Here is a 16,955-nt window from a genome sequence, read left to right as displayed (position 1 = left end):
CACTTCTCCTGCTCTCAAAGCTGAGTGCTGTGCCCTGGTGTGAGAGCATTGGGGACACTGGGACAGCTGGGACGGTCCCTGCCCTTTGGTGTCCCTGCCAGGTAAGCTGCAGGCAGAGCTCTTTGTGCTCACCTTACACTGACTATCTGCTTATTCTTTAAGGTATATTTTGTAAGTGGTCCTCAAAACACCAATTCAGCTTTGGCCAGAGAGGAAGGGAAGATCTCCACACTCCCTCCCAAAGCAGAAAATCCTGTACTTCTGAAACAGTGATGGGAACTCCCAACTATCTGCACTGGAATGACATGGCACCTACAGCTGGGCATGCTGTCTGTCTCCCCATGAAAGCATCCTTTTCTATGCTGCTCTTGCTCTGGGGCAGTGCTGCAGTGCTGTGCTGTGCCCAGCACCTCACACTGGCACCTGCTGCTGCCACTGGGAGGGGTTTGTGCTTTCCCTTTTCCCAGAAAGCGCAGAGAGCAGTGCCTGAACATGGGGGCTGCTTCATCACTGCTGGCTGTGCCTGGGCTGTCCCTGGCTCAGGACCCCCCTCCTGCTGCACAGGGACACCCCCAGGGCCAGGACCCCCCTCCTGCTGCACAGGGACACCCCCAGGGCCAGGACCCCCCTCCTGCTGCACAGGGACACCCCCAGGGCCAGGACCCCCCTCCTGCTGCACAGGGACACCCCCAGGGCCAGGACCCCCCTCCTGCTGCACAGGGACACCCCCAGGGCCAGGACCCCCCTCCTGCTGCACAGGGACACCCCCAGGGCCAGGACCCCCCTCCTGCTGCACAGGGACACCCCCAGGGCCAGGACCCCCCTCCTGCTGCACAGGGACACCCCCAGGGCCAGGACCCCCCTCCTGCTGCACAGGGACACCCCCAGGGCCAGGACCCCCCTCCTGCTGCACAGGGACACCCTCAAGGCCAGGACCCCCCTCCTGCTGCACAGGGACACCCCCAGGGCCAGGACCCCCCTCCTGCTGCACAGGGACACCCCCAGGGCCCCTCTGGGGCACATCCTCCCCCTGTATCTGGGGCACTCCCCCATACCTGGGGCACATTCCCATACCTTGGGCACCAGCTGGGGTCTGGGCACTTGCAGGAGGTCACAGAGGCAGTTCCGTCTCTCTCTCACCACGGGCAGTTCTGCCTCCCTGGGGGAAATTAATTCAGTTAATTCCAAATTAACTCCAGTTGATTCACAAATTAAGGCATGAAGGTGCCCACATGATACAACATCTTCAGTGACCACGTTACCAATTGATTGGGATGTTCTTTCATGTTCATCTCAAACTGAAGGAGTTTGTGTTGTGTCACTTTTTAAGGATAATGAAAGATTTTTGTACCCTCTTGAGCCAGACAACCCATAAATACACACCAGCTCTGCCACAGGTAACCAGTTCCTACCAGGTGTCCAACACTATTCTTTTAGAGTTCTATATATAAAAAATAACACTTATTCATACAACCCTTTAGACTAGAAGTTCACTAATTTATTCTCCAAAGTTACTGGAGTTGGAGAACACTCCACACTCTCCAGCAGCTTTGTCCTGAAATAGAAAAATCCAAACCTAAAACTTGTCTTTTAAAAGTTTCTAAAATGCATCATGTCCATGAGACAATTTCCTCCAGAACTGTGAGTTACAAAGAAGCCCCAGAATGCCCCAAATCCCTACAGCCAGAATTCTTTTCCAAGCCTGTCCCTGGACTGGAATGTTGGGAGCTGCAGGTGCTGCTCACTGGGACAGGACCTTTATTTGGGTTTTCTTAAGTACCAACTGTAAATGAGCAATTACAAATTTATCTCTTGGCAAATAAAGAGAGTCCAAAACTACAGAGAAAAAGCAAAAGGAGCAAGTCAGAAATAACATAAAGAGGTTTTTTTACACCTTGGCCAATTTGTCTTATTCACTCTTGGAAACCTTCCTGTTGCTAAACAACAACATGTATTATTTACAGAGTAATTTGTTTGAACTCTGCATGACACAACTGTGTGATAAACTCTCTGTAATCCCAAGAAGGAACAAATGTGTGTATTACAATAATTACCATCTTCCCCCAAATTAATGCTCTTTTGGCTTCCTGCTCTTAATGCTCAGTGTAATCCAGAATTTAGAATTATTATTTTAGCACTGAGAGAGCCTGAGGATAACAAGCAGCTCACTCTGACACTCAGCAACTGCTTCAAATCTCTCCTTCTGTAAACAGCTCCAATCTCCCGAGATTAAACAATTAAGTTTGGAGTAATCGAGCTCTGTCTTTCATCTCAGAGCAATGGCCACACTGCAGGGGGTGCCCAGGGCCTGCCCCAGGCCAGACCAAACCAGGCACACCCTACAAATGACAAGCTGAAAACACAATATTTACCTCTCTGGAGTGGTTTTGGGGAAATGCTTTGCTTTGTTTTAGCAACCCCTTTATAAGCAGAGCTGATCTACCCCTGCTCTCCCTGGCCCTTCCAATTTTGGCCCTGTGGGCACCCCTTGGTGACAGCAGCCACCCCTTGGTGACAGCAGCCACCCCTCCTGCTCCAGTTCAAATGCTTTGGGCAGGTTCTGAGCAAGTCTGCTCATAAATTCAGTGTCAGAAGTGAGCCCTGAGTCACCCCAAACACAATCCTAAACCTCCACGTGCAGTTAAACCATGAGTTGGAACCATGGGAAGAATTGCTGGTAACCAATCCTTCAAATCTGAGGCTGTTGTCCTAATTTTGCACTGGAAAAACTCAGAAAAAGAGCAACAGCCACCCCTCACAATAACAAACTTCATTTTCTTTCCCCAAATATGAAGTTATTTAAGCTCAAGCAGAGAAATAAACTGGAAAGTACACAAAAGTCAAACAGTGTAACAGGCAGCCTGCAAATCTGGAGCCACAGTCTTAAGGTGTTTTTGTTCTTTGAACTTGTCTGGGATAATTTTGTTTCCATGAAATGTCAATGAAGATAAAAAGCCATTTCATATAATGACTAAATAAACTATATATTTTTTGTATCTGTCTGTTCTCTTGTGTTAACTGTGCTGTGTGGGGCAGGAGCCCCATGACCCAGGTCTGGGACAAGGGAAAATGTTTAGCATGGCAGCAGAACTAATCAACTAATTAGTACCTAAAACTTCTATTTCCTCAAATCCCCAAGTCCTGCAGCCTTTTATCAACCTGCCCAGGTGATGGGAATGCTAAAATCTACAGAAAGGGAAAAATCCAGTGCCAAAATGCTGGTTCCTGTCACTGCCCCCTGTGCTGCTCCAGTGGGTTGTGCCCATGGAGAACAGGACCCTCTTCCCTGCCTTGGGGAGAAGCCAAAGGAACAGGTAAGAGTGGATTAAAAAAATGCATCCCATTCTATCAAGTGTGTGTTTAATTCATGCCATCATATGCCTGGGAAACATCTAAACTGTCCCAATGCCAAATGTTTGCTTGAATACAACACTTGTAGCATGTTGAGTAATTACATTTCATGGGAGATTTGAGCTGTTCTGCTAATTCTGTTGGTTCCCAGCTTGCAGAGATCCTTCCTTTCCCCAAATCCTGCCAGTTCTCAGAATGCCAAGAAACCGTCTGTGCAGTTGCAGTTTGAGTGTTTGCACAGCCCAGTCTCTGTTTTGTGGAAAATTTCCAAGATTTCCTCCCTTTTTATGTTGTTAGAAAATCACAGGTGTTTTACTTTATCTAGTGATTTTATACACCCCAATTCCAGGGGGACAACATCCCGGATAGTTCCTTAGGACAGAGGAATCCCTTTCAGCATTAAATAGCTGAAGCTACAGTGCTGTTTCTTAGATCCTCCTCCCCACCAGCTCTCAAAGGCATCAGCTCTGGTTAACTGAGGGGCACAGCAGCAATTCCAGCCCCGGCCCAGCTGCACATACCAGTTGGTGTCACTGAGGATGGCCATGGCCTGGTCCAGGACAGCGGCATCCACCACGTCGCTGTAGGTGATCAGCATCTCGTACACTTGGCTGGCAGTGGTCTTGCGGATCTGTGGGGCAGGGCACAGTCAGGGGGGCAGCCAGAGGGCACAGGGAAAGGCCCAGTGCTCGATAGCACTGCTGCCCCACAGCACTGCTGCCCCACACTGGCTGGCATGCAATGGACACTCCAGGACTTAGAACGAGATCCACTCCTGCCTCCGACAGGGATTGGCTGCAGGAGACACCTCGTGTCTGCACCCCATGGAATTCTGTGTCTGCACCTCGGGGAATTCTGTGTCTGCACCCCATGGAATTCCTTGTCTGCACCCCATGGAATTCCCTGTCTGCACCTCATGGAATTCCCTGTCTGCACCCCATGGAATTTCTTGTCTGCACCTCAGGGAATTCCGTGTCTGCACCCCATGGAATTCCTTGTCTGCACCCCATGGAATTCCCTGTCTGCACCCCATGGAATTCTGTGTCTGCACCCCAGGAAACTCCATGAGCCAGAGCTACTCCTGTGTTGCTACTCTCAGAGTATCACAGAACTACCAGCAGTTTATCTGCCTGGAGTTTTCAGCACCAAATGGTGAACAGATCTTCCCTGTGCTGGGGCTGTGTGACAGAAACCAGTGCCTGAGGCACCTGCACTGCTCCCAGTTTAACCAGTAAGGCCTGGAGGGGGCAGGTCAGCACAGGACACTGCAGGGAACCAGCAGCCTGTTTCAGGGGGAGCATTGCAGGTGGCAGGTCCTTAAGAAATAAAACCTGTTCTGCACATTCATATCTGTTAAAAAGAATCCTGCTTTAATGCACTGCAAATGAGTTTTTAGTTGTATTTTAAAGAATACAGAGGATAATATGCAAAGTCTTCAGTACTTACTATAGGAAAGGGATGGCAAAGGAGGAGAAACAGCTGAAAGAAAACCTTCTTCCTCATGTCTCCTTGGAACTGAATCAGGCCACAAAACCTAGAAAACAGCAGAGAAAGACCAGATCCTGTGTTACAACTGCACAAGCACATTTTGAGGATCAGGATGAAGATGCACTGGGAAAAGGGATGGGAGGGAGGGCTGTGCTGCCCCAGCAAACCTCAGCTCCCAGAGCTGTGGGAAAGCAAACACTGAGGGCTGTCTGTGGGATCCTGAGGGGGGACAGAGCTGTGCCAGGCACCAGGGTGGGGTTCAACCTGAGCTGCAGCACCAAAGGCCCAGTAAAACCCACCTGGGCCCTGGGCAATGGGACAGAGGGAGGGCTGGAGGGGGCAGGGGACATACCAAGCAGAGCCAGGGGCTCAGCTCATTTTGGGCTGCCCTGCACCCTGAAACTATTCCCAGTGAAAAGTGAAGTGAAAGCCAATAAAGTCATCACTTGATACTGTGATACTGGAATGATTTTGCCAAGTTTCTGCCACTGAACCTGCCCTTGCCTTTTCCCTGCTCTCCTCACCCAGCACTGTCCCCTCCAGCTGGGAAAGGCTGGGTTTGCCCTCTCTGCTGCCAGACCTGAGGGAGGGCTTTTACCCTACAGCCACTCATTTTGCAGATGTTTTCAGCCCATTCTAGTGCACATCTAAGATATAATCAATTAATTATATATATCTGACACTGGCACCAAGTCAAGCTCTCTGCAAAGAAAAAGCAAATGATTCCCTGCATCTTTGTGAGCAGCAACATTTTAAAAGCTGTTCAGTTTTATCAGCTCATGTTTCACCCCAACCACCCAGAAGGACCTGACACTCTCTCCACCTTTGCTCACGTGTGTTCAGATGCATTTTACACTTAAATCCCACAGGAACCAGACCTGGCTGTTTCACCTGGTGATGGAAATACTCCTTCTGTGAGAAAAGATTCATTTTGTTCACTCACACTCCGATGCTGGAGCGAAGCTTCCGGATGTCTTTGGATCTCCTGATCTCTTCTTTACAGAGGTTGAACAACTTCACTGGGAAGGGATGGCTGAAAATGGGACAGAGAAAAAGATGAGCAGTAAGTTTCAGTTGAATTTCAAACATATTTGATGATGTCAAGATGTCAAACTAACATTCCAAGGTGAGCAAAGACACACCACGGGAGCCCATCCTGCTTTGGGCAGAGACTTTGGACTTTCATTTTTTAACAGGGCAGGGGAAAAATTACTATTAATTTAATATCTCCATTGCTACTGCCTGTGTGCTGAGGAGTGAACTCCTTTGAGCCAGTCCCTGCAGGAGAACTGGCTCCCCAAGGCTTGTGTGATCAGAAATGCCACGTCAGGAATTACAATTCCCTGCAGCCACACAGCAGTTATTTAGTCTGGGTGTCCTCGTGGTGCCTCCCTCCTTCCCTCAGCTCTCCAACCAAACTGCACATAAAAGGGGCTGAATGTTGTTCTTCACCCCTCCACCATTTCACAGCCCAAATTCCTGCAGTGACTCCAGACAAGGTAATTAAACACAGCTCCATTCCGTGGACAGGCCATGGAGCCATCTTCAAATATATTTAACAAATTCTTTTCTCTTTCCACACAGTCTGGGAAACGTGACTCTCACAGCTCCTTCCCAGACACTTGTACAAACACAAGTACTGGTGGTTATTCCAAGGATCTATTAAAGAGCAGCAAAGAGGGACTAATGCTTTTATTTCGGTTCAAATTATTTAATCTTTCACTTGCTACACTCAAGGCTGAAGTGCCACAGATGCAAGAAGAAACTATTTCATATTTGTCTAGTCAGCCCAATTCCTCCCAGGCTGTGGATCTTGGAAACCTCCCTGTGCTGTGCATGAAAAGCAGAAAGCAAAAATAGCAACATTAATTTTCTGCTACCACATTCCAAGCTGTGGATAAAAACTACAGAACATTTAAAACAAGGTGTTTCCAGGAGTGCCAAGATGTTTTGCTGAGGTAATGCACATTGTTCTACAGAGTTTTCTGACAAGAGTTAGTGGGTTTTAATTACTTTTTAAAAATTCTTGACAAAATCCTGGTGTGAATTGGCAAATGGTGACTTGGTTAAAAGCTGAACAACAAACCCATCAAGGTAAAAAGGTGAGAAGGAGGAGTCTGTGTGTGCAGGGACAGAGACCTGTCTGGGTGGGTGAGGGAAGAGATCTCAGTGCTGAGGTGGGTTCTGTCCTACCCTGGTGGAATTCCTGCTCCTCCCACCCCAATCCCACACAGCCCCTGTGCAGGCAGTTCCTGGCAATCCCTGCAGTGCTCTCAGCACAGCCCAGGCAGTGAATCAGGGGAGAGTCAAACCAGTTAAACAACAGGGACATCACTGGGAAGGGAAGCAGCAAAGAGAACAATTGGAACAAGAGCAGCTGGAATAAACTGAACACATGGAACCTCCTGAGCAGCATTTTGTGTCTGAAACAGATGCACTTTCCTTTCTGTGTGCTGCCAATTCCACGTTTGCAATAACCAACCTTAACCTGTGTGTGAGCCCAGATGACTCAAATAGCTTGGCCTCTGTAAAGCAAATTGGGAAAATTCCTTCTCCTGTGTGGGCACTGTGCCAGCAGGAACAGGGGATCAGTCTGGAGTCTCTGCAGGATGTGAACTGGGCACAGGTGGTGCTGCCAAAGGGTGCTGGTTTCCCCCCTCCAGCTGGGCTGGGTTTCAGCAGGACAGGGATTTACCCCACACTCCCCAGCCCTGCTGGCACCTTCGGCAGGGCCCTGGCACAGCAACAACCCACACAGGGCAAATCCAACAAGCATTCCAAACAGGAGGAGGAGGAGGAAGGGGCTCACTTGCCCTCCTGCCCAGAGATCACAGAGCAGCCACACAAAGCTCCCCAAACACAGATCCAGCTGTAAAACTACACCAGGACTGTCAGAGCTGCATGTTCTGAGCTGCAGGAGCTGCAGGGTGTGAAAGGGCAGGAAAATGCCCAGCAGGTTCTGCCTGTGCAGGGCAGGAGTGACACCCTGTGGTAACTGGTTTTCACTGGAGCTCTGAGCTCCTCACGAGGGTCACACTGAGCCAGCTCCTAATCCTGCCTAAAGGAAGCACTGCTGGGTATCACCCACTCTGCACTGCTGAGGTTTTAGTGGAAAACCAAGGTGCAGGATAGTGCAAAGTGCCAAAGTGCATTTGCAGACACCTTTTTATAACGTGGCAGTTGCCTGTTACGTGGCTGGGTTAGGCCCAGTGCTGATGCCACACAGCCCACAGCCCAATTCCCTGATAACACTCCACTCAGCCAGTGTGGGAAGACATGAGGCAAGGAGACAGAATGGGAAGCAAACAGCCCAAGGAAAAGACAACCATCTCAGCCCTCTGACTGCAGGCACTGCAGGCACACGTGGCTTTTCAGGCCACCAAGAAGTGCCTCAGTGTTCAGGCTCCTCCTGTGCTGCATGTCTACACTTTTATGGCAGGCTGCTCTGCAAAGGAAATAAATGGTCCCACTGAAGGACCCAGACCCCAAGTCACACATCTCTGCTGTGCAAAGGAGAGTGGGCAGCAACCAACAGCTCCACAGGGACTCACTCAGGGCACCTCTGCACAGGAGGCACCTGCATGGCCAAAAAACAGGCACAAGCAGGAATCAAACTCTCCATCTCTTACAGCTGCCTCCAAACCCTCCAGAGCTCTGCCCTTCCAGCACTCATGATAACAATTCTGACAGCACTTCACTCCCTTCACATGAGAATGATCCACTTGGCTGTTTCATAATTAATTTTCTTGTTTGTTTTCATCATCAAACGGGTAGAAATACATCAGGATCAGCTTCAAAATCCTTCCCCTCCAGTCACTTTGGATTTTATTTCAGGCCTTCTACACAAAGCACCACAACAGCCACAGGGTTGAGTCTGAGTAGCCCACACAGCAAAGGCACTGATGGTACCACGTGCTTTTTGTTCAGTGACCCCTGAGATGGCAGACAAGACTTTACCTGGCATTTGCATCCCCAATCCATCACCCTCCCCAGCAGGGGAGCCTGGAGCAGTGTGGAAGTCCCAGATCCCTGGCATGATTACAAACTCAACAAGTAATATTCATTCCATCTGTCTTTGACTCATTCTAAATTCCCATTCAAACAAGGCCTGCCAAGTGCAATTTAAGAAAGATTATCTAAAACCACACTTCAAGACAAGAGCAGGCTCAATTAAAACTTTCAGAATGATAAATGTCTTTCAAATTTATCTGCTGTGAGCAACTCTTGAAACAACAGATTCCCAACCCTGGATATGTGCTCGTAGGATCCACGTTGTACAACTCTGCAAATATCTGTAGCTGTGCCAAGATGCTGCTGGGAGAGCTTGTGGAATAGATTTTCATATTGCTGAAATTAAAATCACTCATTTCTAAAACATCTGCAAAAAAATATGATTTCACATTGGAATAGCTTACTCATGTTTATCCCTTCCTGAACTAAATACCTTCCAGAAGACAGAACTTGGGGGGGAAGAGCTGGGATGTGTCTTTTTTATTATTCTTATTAGAATCTTAATGAACTTCTCCAGAGATACTCCCATTAGCCAAGGCAGTGGGACTGGGGAAGCCACAGCCTGCAGGCACACACTGCTCTGCAGCACCAAACCAGCACATTATTTATATATTTACTGCCAGGGCTTCCAGTACAGCAAGGAATGTACTCCAGACATGGATTTAGGAAGCTGGAAAAGGCAAGGATAGATCTGATACTGGTCCAAGTACTTCGGGTGAAACATGTCAATTGAATTTGATTCATGTCCTGGTTGTTAAACAGTGAACCAGTAACTGATGTGAGAGTCAAAGACTTTCTCAAGAGCCTTCCAAGGGTCTCAGCTGTCCCACTGCAGGAACATTAAGGCATTAAATACACACTCACACCCTAGAGGAACACTCAGCAGCACCCAGGGCAGGATTTAAGGGGCCTGTTGGGTGGTGGAAAAGCACCCCAAGGACATCCAGCAACTCACTCACTTCTCCTGCCCAGTGAAGGTGTCGAAGCAGCCGTTTGCCAGCAGCTGGTCCAGCATTGTCAGCAGAGGCACAGACACCCTGGGGGAAGAGGAGATGATTCAACAGTGTAAATACACTCCTGGCATAGAGAGATTTCCTATTTTTAGTCAGAAGCAAAGAAACTTCCTGTGTGCCCACACAGATTCAAATCAGCCCTCTGATGTACACAGGGGAGGGTTGGGGGGCACTTGGTGTTGGCTGAGGGGACATTTCCTCCCAGCCAGCAGGAAAAGCCTCATTACCAACACTCCTGCCTTACACCTGCAGGGGCCTGAAACACAAATAACAGGAGGAAAAAATACTGATTTATTTCCTAGAATATAAACAATGTATTCCACTGACTGTCAGAAGTAACATCACCAAAGGAACTCACACAGGAGTCAGCTGGAATAACCACAGCCTTGTTTTCATTTCAACAGCTGAGATAAGGAACAAAATAAATATAAAATAGGGTTAGGACAAAGGGGAATGGCTTCAAACTGAAAGAGGGCAGGTTTAGATTGGATATTGGGAAGAAATCCTTCTCTGTGAGGGTGGGCAGGCCCTGGCACAGGGTGCCCAGAGCAGCTGTGGCTGCCCCATCCCTGGAAGGGGCTTGGGCAGGCTTGGAGCAACGTGGGACAGTGGAAGGTGTCCCTGCCCATGGCAGGGGGTGGCACTGGATGAGCTTTAAGGTCCCTCCCAACCCAAACCATTCCGTGATTCTAAAACTTGAATATGCAAAATATTTTACCATCACTCCTCGGCTGGACATTTTCCCAAAGGTCCTGCTCTACCAACCCCAGCTGTGTTAAAGCAAACCCAGAGGGACATTGCCCATCCAGGCAGGTTTCCATCCATGGGCACACACCTGACTCCAAGCCCTGCTGCTGAAGGGAAGGGCCAAGGGAACCATCACCTGTCATTGCGCAGGTTGTCCTCGAACACCTTGAGCAGCGTCTCACAGAACCCCTCCATGGCACTGGGATCGCTCTGGATCCTCTTCATGTAGTCAAACAGGCTCTGGGCAGAGTACCTGAGCTGCAACAGGAGGGATCTCCAGTGAAGGATGGGGAGAAGCCCCTGGCACACACACAGACTGTGCAGGACTGCCCTGTCCCCAAACCCTGAGGAGCATAATTCCAACAGCAGCCAAGATACAAACCAGAAACAAAACCAGCAGGACTGTGGCTGTTGTACCTTCAGTAATCCTTTGTCAAGGAAGGGGTTTTTCCCTTTTTAAGTTTTGCCATTGCTGGAAAAAAGAGCACACTGAAGGTTTGTAATTTTTTTTCCTCTCAAAATGAAACATGTCCAGCCACTACAATTATCCTTCAAGTACTGATGTTGTTATGACTCTGGAAGTTAAAGAGCACTCCAGGAGTTCACCAGGTAATATTTACTAAACAGCTGATGGAGCCGAACCACGCAGAGAAGCCCCTGGCCACACAAACCAGCAGTAAACTTGGGTTGAAAGTGAAACACAACTCAGAAGTAATGCCAGTTGGTTGAACTTCACTGTGCTGATCAGCCAGCCTGGAGAGTGCAGGGGGCAGTGCTGCTGGTCAGGGGGCAGTGCTGCTGGTCAGGGCTCAGTGCTGCTGGTCAGGGGACAGTGCTGCTGGTCAGGGCTCAGTGCTGGTGGTCAGGGCTCAGTGCTGGTGGTCAGGGCTCAGTGCTGGTGGTCAGGGCTCAGTGCTGGTGGTCAGGGCTCAGTGCTGGTGGTCAGGGCTCAGTGCTGGTGGTCAGGGCTCAGTGCTGGTGGTCAGGGCTCAGTGCTGGTGGTCAGGGCTCAGTGCTGGTGGTCAGGGCTCAGTGCTGCTGGTCAGGGGGCAGTGCTGCTGGTCAGGGGGCAGTGCTGCTGGTCAGGGGGCAGTGCTGCTGGTCAGGGCTCAGTGCTGGTGGTCAGGGCTCAGTGCTGCTGGTCAGGGGGCAGTGCTGCTGGTCAGGGGGCAGTGCTGCTGGTCAGGGCTCAGTGCTGGTGGTCAGGGCTCAGTGCTGGTGGTCAGGGCTCAGTGCTGGTGGTCAGGGCTCAGCTGGACACTGTCCTGGGGGTCACAGCTGGGACCCGTCCCGGGCTGCAGTGTCACCCAACAGCTCTCCATGGCTGAGGTGGGATAGTGGGAAGGAATTCCTGCTATGAAGGTGGGCAGGCCCTGGCACAGGGTGCCCAGAGAAGCTGTGGCTGCCCCATCCCTGGCAGTGACCAAGGCCAGGTTGGACAGGGCTTGGAGCAACCTGGGCTGGTGGGAGGTGGCAGAGGAGGGACTGGATTGGCTTTAAGGTCCTTTCCAACCCATGATCTCCAGGAGTGCCAGGCTCACCGGGCTGGGTACTCCCTCACAGACCTGCTGTGTGGGACCCCTTTCCTGGAGGATCTGTGCCCTCCCAGAGCCCGTGGACCACAGGACAAGGGTTGCAGGAGGCTCCAGAACACCCCTGACAATGCCGAGAGCTTCCTCTTCTGGGAGAGGTTGGAATTTTGGTTTCCAGCCTAGTGAGGAATATCCATTTAAACATTTTATCTAATTTAAGTTTCATACCAGTAACGTTTATGGGGCATCGAGAACAAGAACAAGGAATATTTTAGCCTTGAATCAAAACCCTGAACTAGTTTCCCAAAGCTTTACCCTACGTGCAAAGAGCAATCCTGGGAAGCAGCACAGGCTGAGCTTAACAATTTGTTCTGTAGTGAAACATCCTGGGCAAGGCAGAAGAAATAGTTCTTTAAAAAGGTCAAGCAATTCAAAGAAATTATTCAGTTATTCTGAGTTTCAAAATGCCAGTCAAACCCGAGTAAAATTGTTAAAACATTTGTAGTTTGTTCTCAGCTACACTGAACTGGAACACTGAACTGAGCCCAGGGCAGTTCTGTCACTGCACAAGCAGGGTGGGGTGTCCCTGCGTGCCCAGGACAAACTGGGGCCTGACTCTGGCAGGGCTTTACAGGACACAGAACTCTAAGAAAGATCTCATGGAAATTTAAAATCTGTATAATTATTATATATAACCCTTTAAACCAATCTGTGCATTTAAGACTATAAATAAAGCAGAAATATTTTCCCTTAACACCTTCCAGGAGCAGAGATCAACGAGAAGCAGAAGAAAGGGCCCATCCAAGCCCATCTCAGAAAAAGATCTTACGAGTGCCATTTTCTCTCCACTTTCCTTTGTCTCTTAAACCACCTGGCAGATCCCACGCCTGGCAGATCCCACGCCTGGCAGATCCCACGCCTGGCAGATCCCACGCCTGGCAGATCCCACGCCTGGCAGATCCCACGCCTGGCAGATCCCACGCCTGGCAGATCCCACGCCTGGCAGATCCCACACCATTCTTTGAGGGAAGCTGAATGACTCAGTGCCCTCCCTGCAGTGCCAATGGATGAAAAGGCAAGAATGGGCATGAAGGGGAAGGGCCACAAGCACAGCCCAGGATGCTGCAGAGCTGAGTAAGGCAGAGAGCAGGATATCAGAAACACTGAGAAGTGGAGACAGCAGGTAGTTAAACAATATAAAAGCACAGGTGTGGATAAACCATCCTGCAATTGCCTGGAAGATAAAACCAGGGTATTTCCCCACAGTTAGCACAGAGCACAGGAACAGTTCAAGAAGCTCCAGCATAACCAGATAACGTGTCAGGAACAGGTTAAATCCCAGTTTCCCCCCAGTGAGCACTCCTTGGGTCCCAGGCTCAGCGTCTGAGCTGTGACCAGAACTGCTGGTGAGGATCTGCAGACAAGAGCATTTCCAAATGTCTTCCTCATCTATGCAGAACACAAATTCACACTACATCAAACGTGTGACATTTACCTTTCCCTGGGGCTCCACAAGGACTGCGAGAGGAAATTAGGAGGTTAATGGGTTGGAACTGGGACAACTTGGGATACAAATGTGAGAGGAGGCCTGAGAATGACCTTGTTCTTATGAAACAGTAAAAACAGGGTTTGCCAAGGCTTGACTCCCCCAACGTTTCAGCCAAAAGTAGATCCTGCAGTGACAGACAACACATGATACAGCAAACAGTGTTCAAAGGCACCATTCATCTGAGGGCAAAAATTAGTCCTAAGGATTTTATCTCCTGAACCATGGGAAAGTGTGAGGAAGTGGAGCTACAGCAAACGGAGAGGCAAGTGCAGCTCCAGACACAAACCTGCATCACACTGCTTCCAGTCAGCTTGTTGCAAAACTGAAGCACAACACTTCTAAAATCAGTTTGGAGGCAGCAAGTGGGAATGATAGGGCCAAAAAAAATCAGCTTAGGTGTCCAGTGTGTAACAGCATCCCAAATCCCAGTGTGTGACAGAGCATCCCAAATCCCAGTGTGTGACAGAGCATCCCAAATCCCAGTGTGTGACAGAGCATCCCAAATCCCAGTGTGTGACAGAGCATCCCAAATCCCAGTGTGTGACAGAGCATCCCAAATCCCAGTGTGTGACAGAGCATCCCAAATCCCAGTGTGTGACAGAGCATCCCAAATCCCAGTGTGTGACAGAGCATCCCAAATCCCAGTGTGTGACAGAGCATCCCAAATCCCAGTGTGTGACAGAGCATCCCAAATCCCAGTGTGTGACAGAGCATCCCAAATCCCAGTGTGTGACAGAGCATCCCAAATCCCAGTGTGTAACAGCATCCCAAATCCAAGTGTGTGACAGCATCCCAAATCCCAGTGTGAGACAGCATCCCAAATCCCAGTGTGAGACAGCATCCCAAATCTCAGTGTGAGACAGCATCCCAAATCTCAGTGTGAGACAGAGCATCCCAAATCCCAGTGTGTACCAGCATCCCAAATCCCAGTGTGTGACAGAGCATCCCAAATCCCAGTGTGTACCAGCATCCCAAATCCCAGTGTGTACCAGCATCCCAAATCCCAGTGTGTACCAGCATCCCAAATCCCAGTGTGTACCAGCATCCCAAATCCCAGTGTGTGACAGAGCATCCCAAATCCCAGTGTGTACCAGCATCCCAAATCCCAGTGTGTACCAGCATTCCAAATCCCAGTGTGTACCAGCATCCCAAATCCCAGTGTGTGACAGAGCATCCCAAATCCCAGTGTGTACCAGCATCCCAAATCCCAGTGTGAGACAGCATCCCAAATCCCAGTGTGTGACAGCATCCCAAATCCCAGTGTGTACCAGCATCCCAAATCCCAGTGTGTACCAGCATCCCAAATCCCAGTGTGTAACGGAGCATCCCAAATCCCAGTGTGTAACGGAGCATCCCAAATCCCAGTGTGTAATGGCATCCCAAATCCCAGTGTGTAATGGCATCCCAAATCCCAGTGTATAACACCATCCCAAATCTCTGCCACCCACCATGGTTAAGATGCCCAGTGCACACCTGGGCTCTGGTCTGTACTTTGCAGACCTCTCCTGGACAGACTGGATGAAAAGCCAGTGAGTGCAACATGATGAGAAAGGAAGACTCTGGCTGGGAGATGTTCAGCAGATGGACAGACCCTACCAGATGTCCCTCTGCCACCCAACCAGTGTCCTGGCAGCCCCAGGTATCCTCACAGAATGCACCCCAAATGGAAGCCAAGGGAGGAACTTCTGGGAAAGCCCAGACACAGCCCTGGGGTTTTCAGAGCAGCCTTTGGCCAGGGCAGGACCTCCCCAGAGGGAGAAGGTGCCTGTGCTGAGCAGCAGCAACCCCGTTCTGCTCAATAAACAACGTGGGGGTCGGATCCATCCTAATCCCAACACATTCCAGCTCTGTCTGCACAGTGACTTCAGAAAAAACTTTATCATTCAAACACCAGCCCAAGTGAACTCACATCCCCCTTGTTTTACTCACAACACCCATTCAATAAATCAAACCTTTAGAGGCCAGTAACTCTGAGGCTCAAGCCAGTGATGCTTCACAAGAAGTAGGAATATCATAATTCACACTGTGTTTTCTTTAAAAAAAGAATGCCAGGAATTATTCTCCAGTGTATTTTGCTCAAGAATTGTCAACAAAGAAAACAGGATTTAGGGGCTGTTTCTTCAAACCAAATATGCATTAATTTGCACACAACTTATCCCAGTAACCAGATGTTTTAGAACATCATCTATGATGCCCCACCACTTTCCTCTGTAAAATCTGACACAGTAACACAGCCCTGGCACTGGCCTGGGAGGAACTTTTAGTACTCAAAATAGGCTGCTGATTTTTTTAAGGCTTTATTTAGTTCCTATAGCATTTTAAAATGTAATTTTCAGTCTTTATGGGGGAAAGGGAACCACAGGACATTCTGTGCTCCAATGAAATGTTAAATACAGTGTAGTTCAATAATGAAATTATATCAAATTATATCCTGACCCCTACAACTGGAGAAAGAGCAGCATTGTCCAGTGCTGACTCCACACACTGAGGGGGTTTCATGCAGCCACAAGAAATATGCACCACTGTGGGCCAGATGTATAATTAGCAGACTCTTTTACCCAGAGACAGTGCCCTTTGAAGCTGGGGATGGAGCAGGGGCCAAGCCCCACAGGGGATGCCATCTCCTGCTTCCCCACAACCCTCCCAAGGCTCCAGCTACAATCCTGCCCAAAACACTCAGAGACCCCACACAGCTCCCTGCAGAAAACCTCTTTAAAGGCCCAAACAAAGAGCTACTCTTGCTAAATATACTGCAGAGCAATTTTAACTGTGGAAAAACAGCCCCTGCCCACGGAGTGACAACAGAGCCTTTCTGCTGCTGCTTCCCTGGGATGACTCAAAGGCAAACTGACATTTGAACTCAGATTATCTCACAGAGTATCCCAGAATCTCCTTCCTAACTCCCATGTGTGGATGTGCTCAGACATTCTTTAAGTGAGAGAGGGAGGACAGTCACAACAACACACACATGGTACTGCAAGAACATGTATTTGAGTAATTCTTTCCTTTGTCCAACATTTTGAAAATCTGCTTCTTCATAGGGATTTAACTGAACAGTTCTTAAATTTTTCTATTAATTTTTTTAAATCAGTCTCTGGTTATTCAGCTACAGAGCAGTTTGAACACAAGTCATTATAAGACATGGGGATTCTAATTTCTGTATCACATTTTAGATATTAAATGTAATTCACCACACACCTATACTCTGTATTTGGAGCCTTCCCTGCCCTTCCAGCTGATTCCAAAGAGAATTAGATCATTCTC

The 16,955-nt window shown here is 49.1% G+C and overlaps 2 protein-coding genes across 4 annotated transcripts in view; one reads left to right on the top strand and one right to left on the bottom strand.

The window, feature by feature from the left end:
* Positions 1–771, top strand: part of B3GNTL1 (UDP-GlcNAc:betaGal beta-1,3-N-acetylglucosaminyltransferase like 1) — a 108,042-nt gene extending 107,271 nt beyond the window's left edge. For all 3 annotated transcript variants that reach the window (XM_071573869.1, XM_071573870.1, XM_071573868.1), the window contains one exon: positions 163–771. The gene's annotated coding sequence lies outside the window, so the exon portion shown is untranslated. The remainder of the gene's footprint in view (positions 1–162) is intronic.
* The window catches only part of TBCD (tubulin folding cofactor D), a 118,300-nt gene that overhangs the window by 802 nt on the left and 100,543 nt on the right, over positions 1–16,955 (bottom strand). Inside the window, exons 34-39 of the mRNA XM_071573866.1 lie at positions 10,747–10,868; positions 9,810–9,887; positions 5,783–5,872; positions 4,798–4,885; positions 3,873–3,982; positions 1,075–1,159 (exon numbers count right to left, since the gene is read on the bottom strand). Of these exons, the coding sequence (XP_071429967.1) occupies positions 1,075–1,159; positions 3,873–3,982; positions 4,798–4,885; positions 5,783–5,872; positions 9,810–9,887; positions 10,747–10,868 (573 nt within the window). The remainder of the gene's footprint in view (positions 1–1,074; positions 1,160–3,872; positions 3,983–4,797; positions 4,886–5,782; positions 5,873–9,809; positions 9,888–10,746; positions 10,869–16,955) is intronic.

This window comes from Pithys albifrons, chromosome 19 (genome assembly GCF_047495875.1).
Source record: "Pithys albifrons albifrons isolate INPA30051 chromosome 19, PitAlb_v1, whole genome shotgun sequence".
Taxonomy (NCBI): Eukaryota; Metazoa; Chordata; class Aves; order Passeriformes; family Thamnophilidae; genus Pithys; species Pithys albifrons.
Note: the sequence above shows the minus strand (reverse complement) of the source record. Positions and strands in the feature narration are given on the sequence as shown.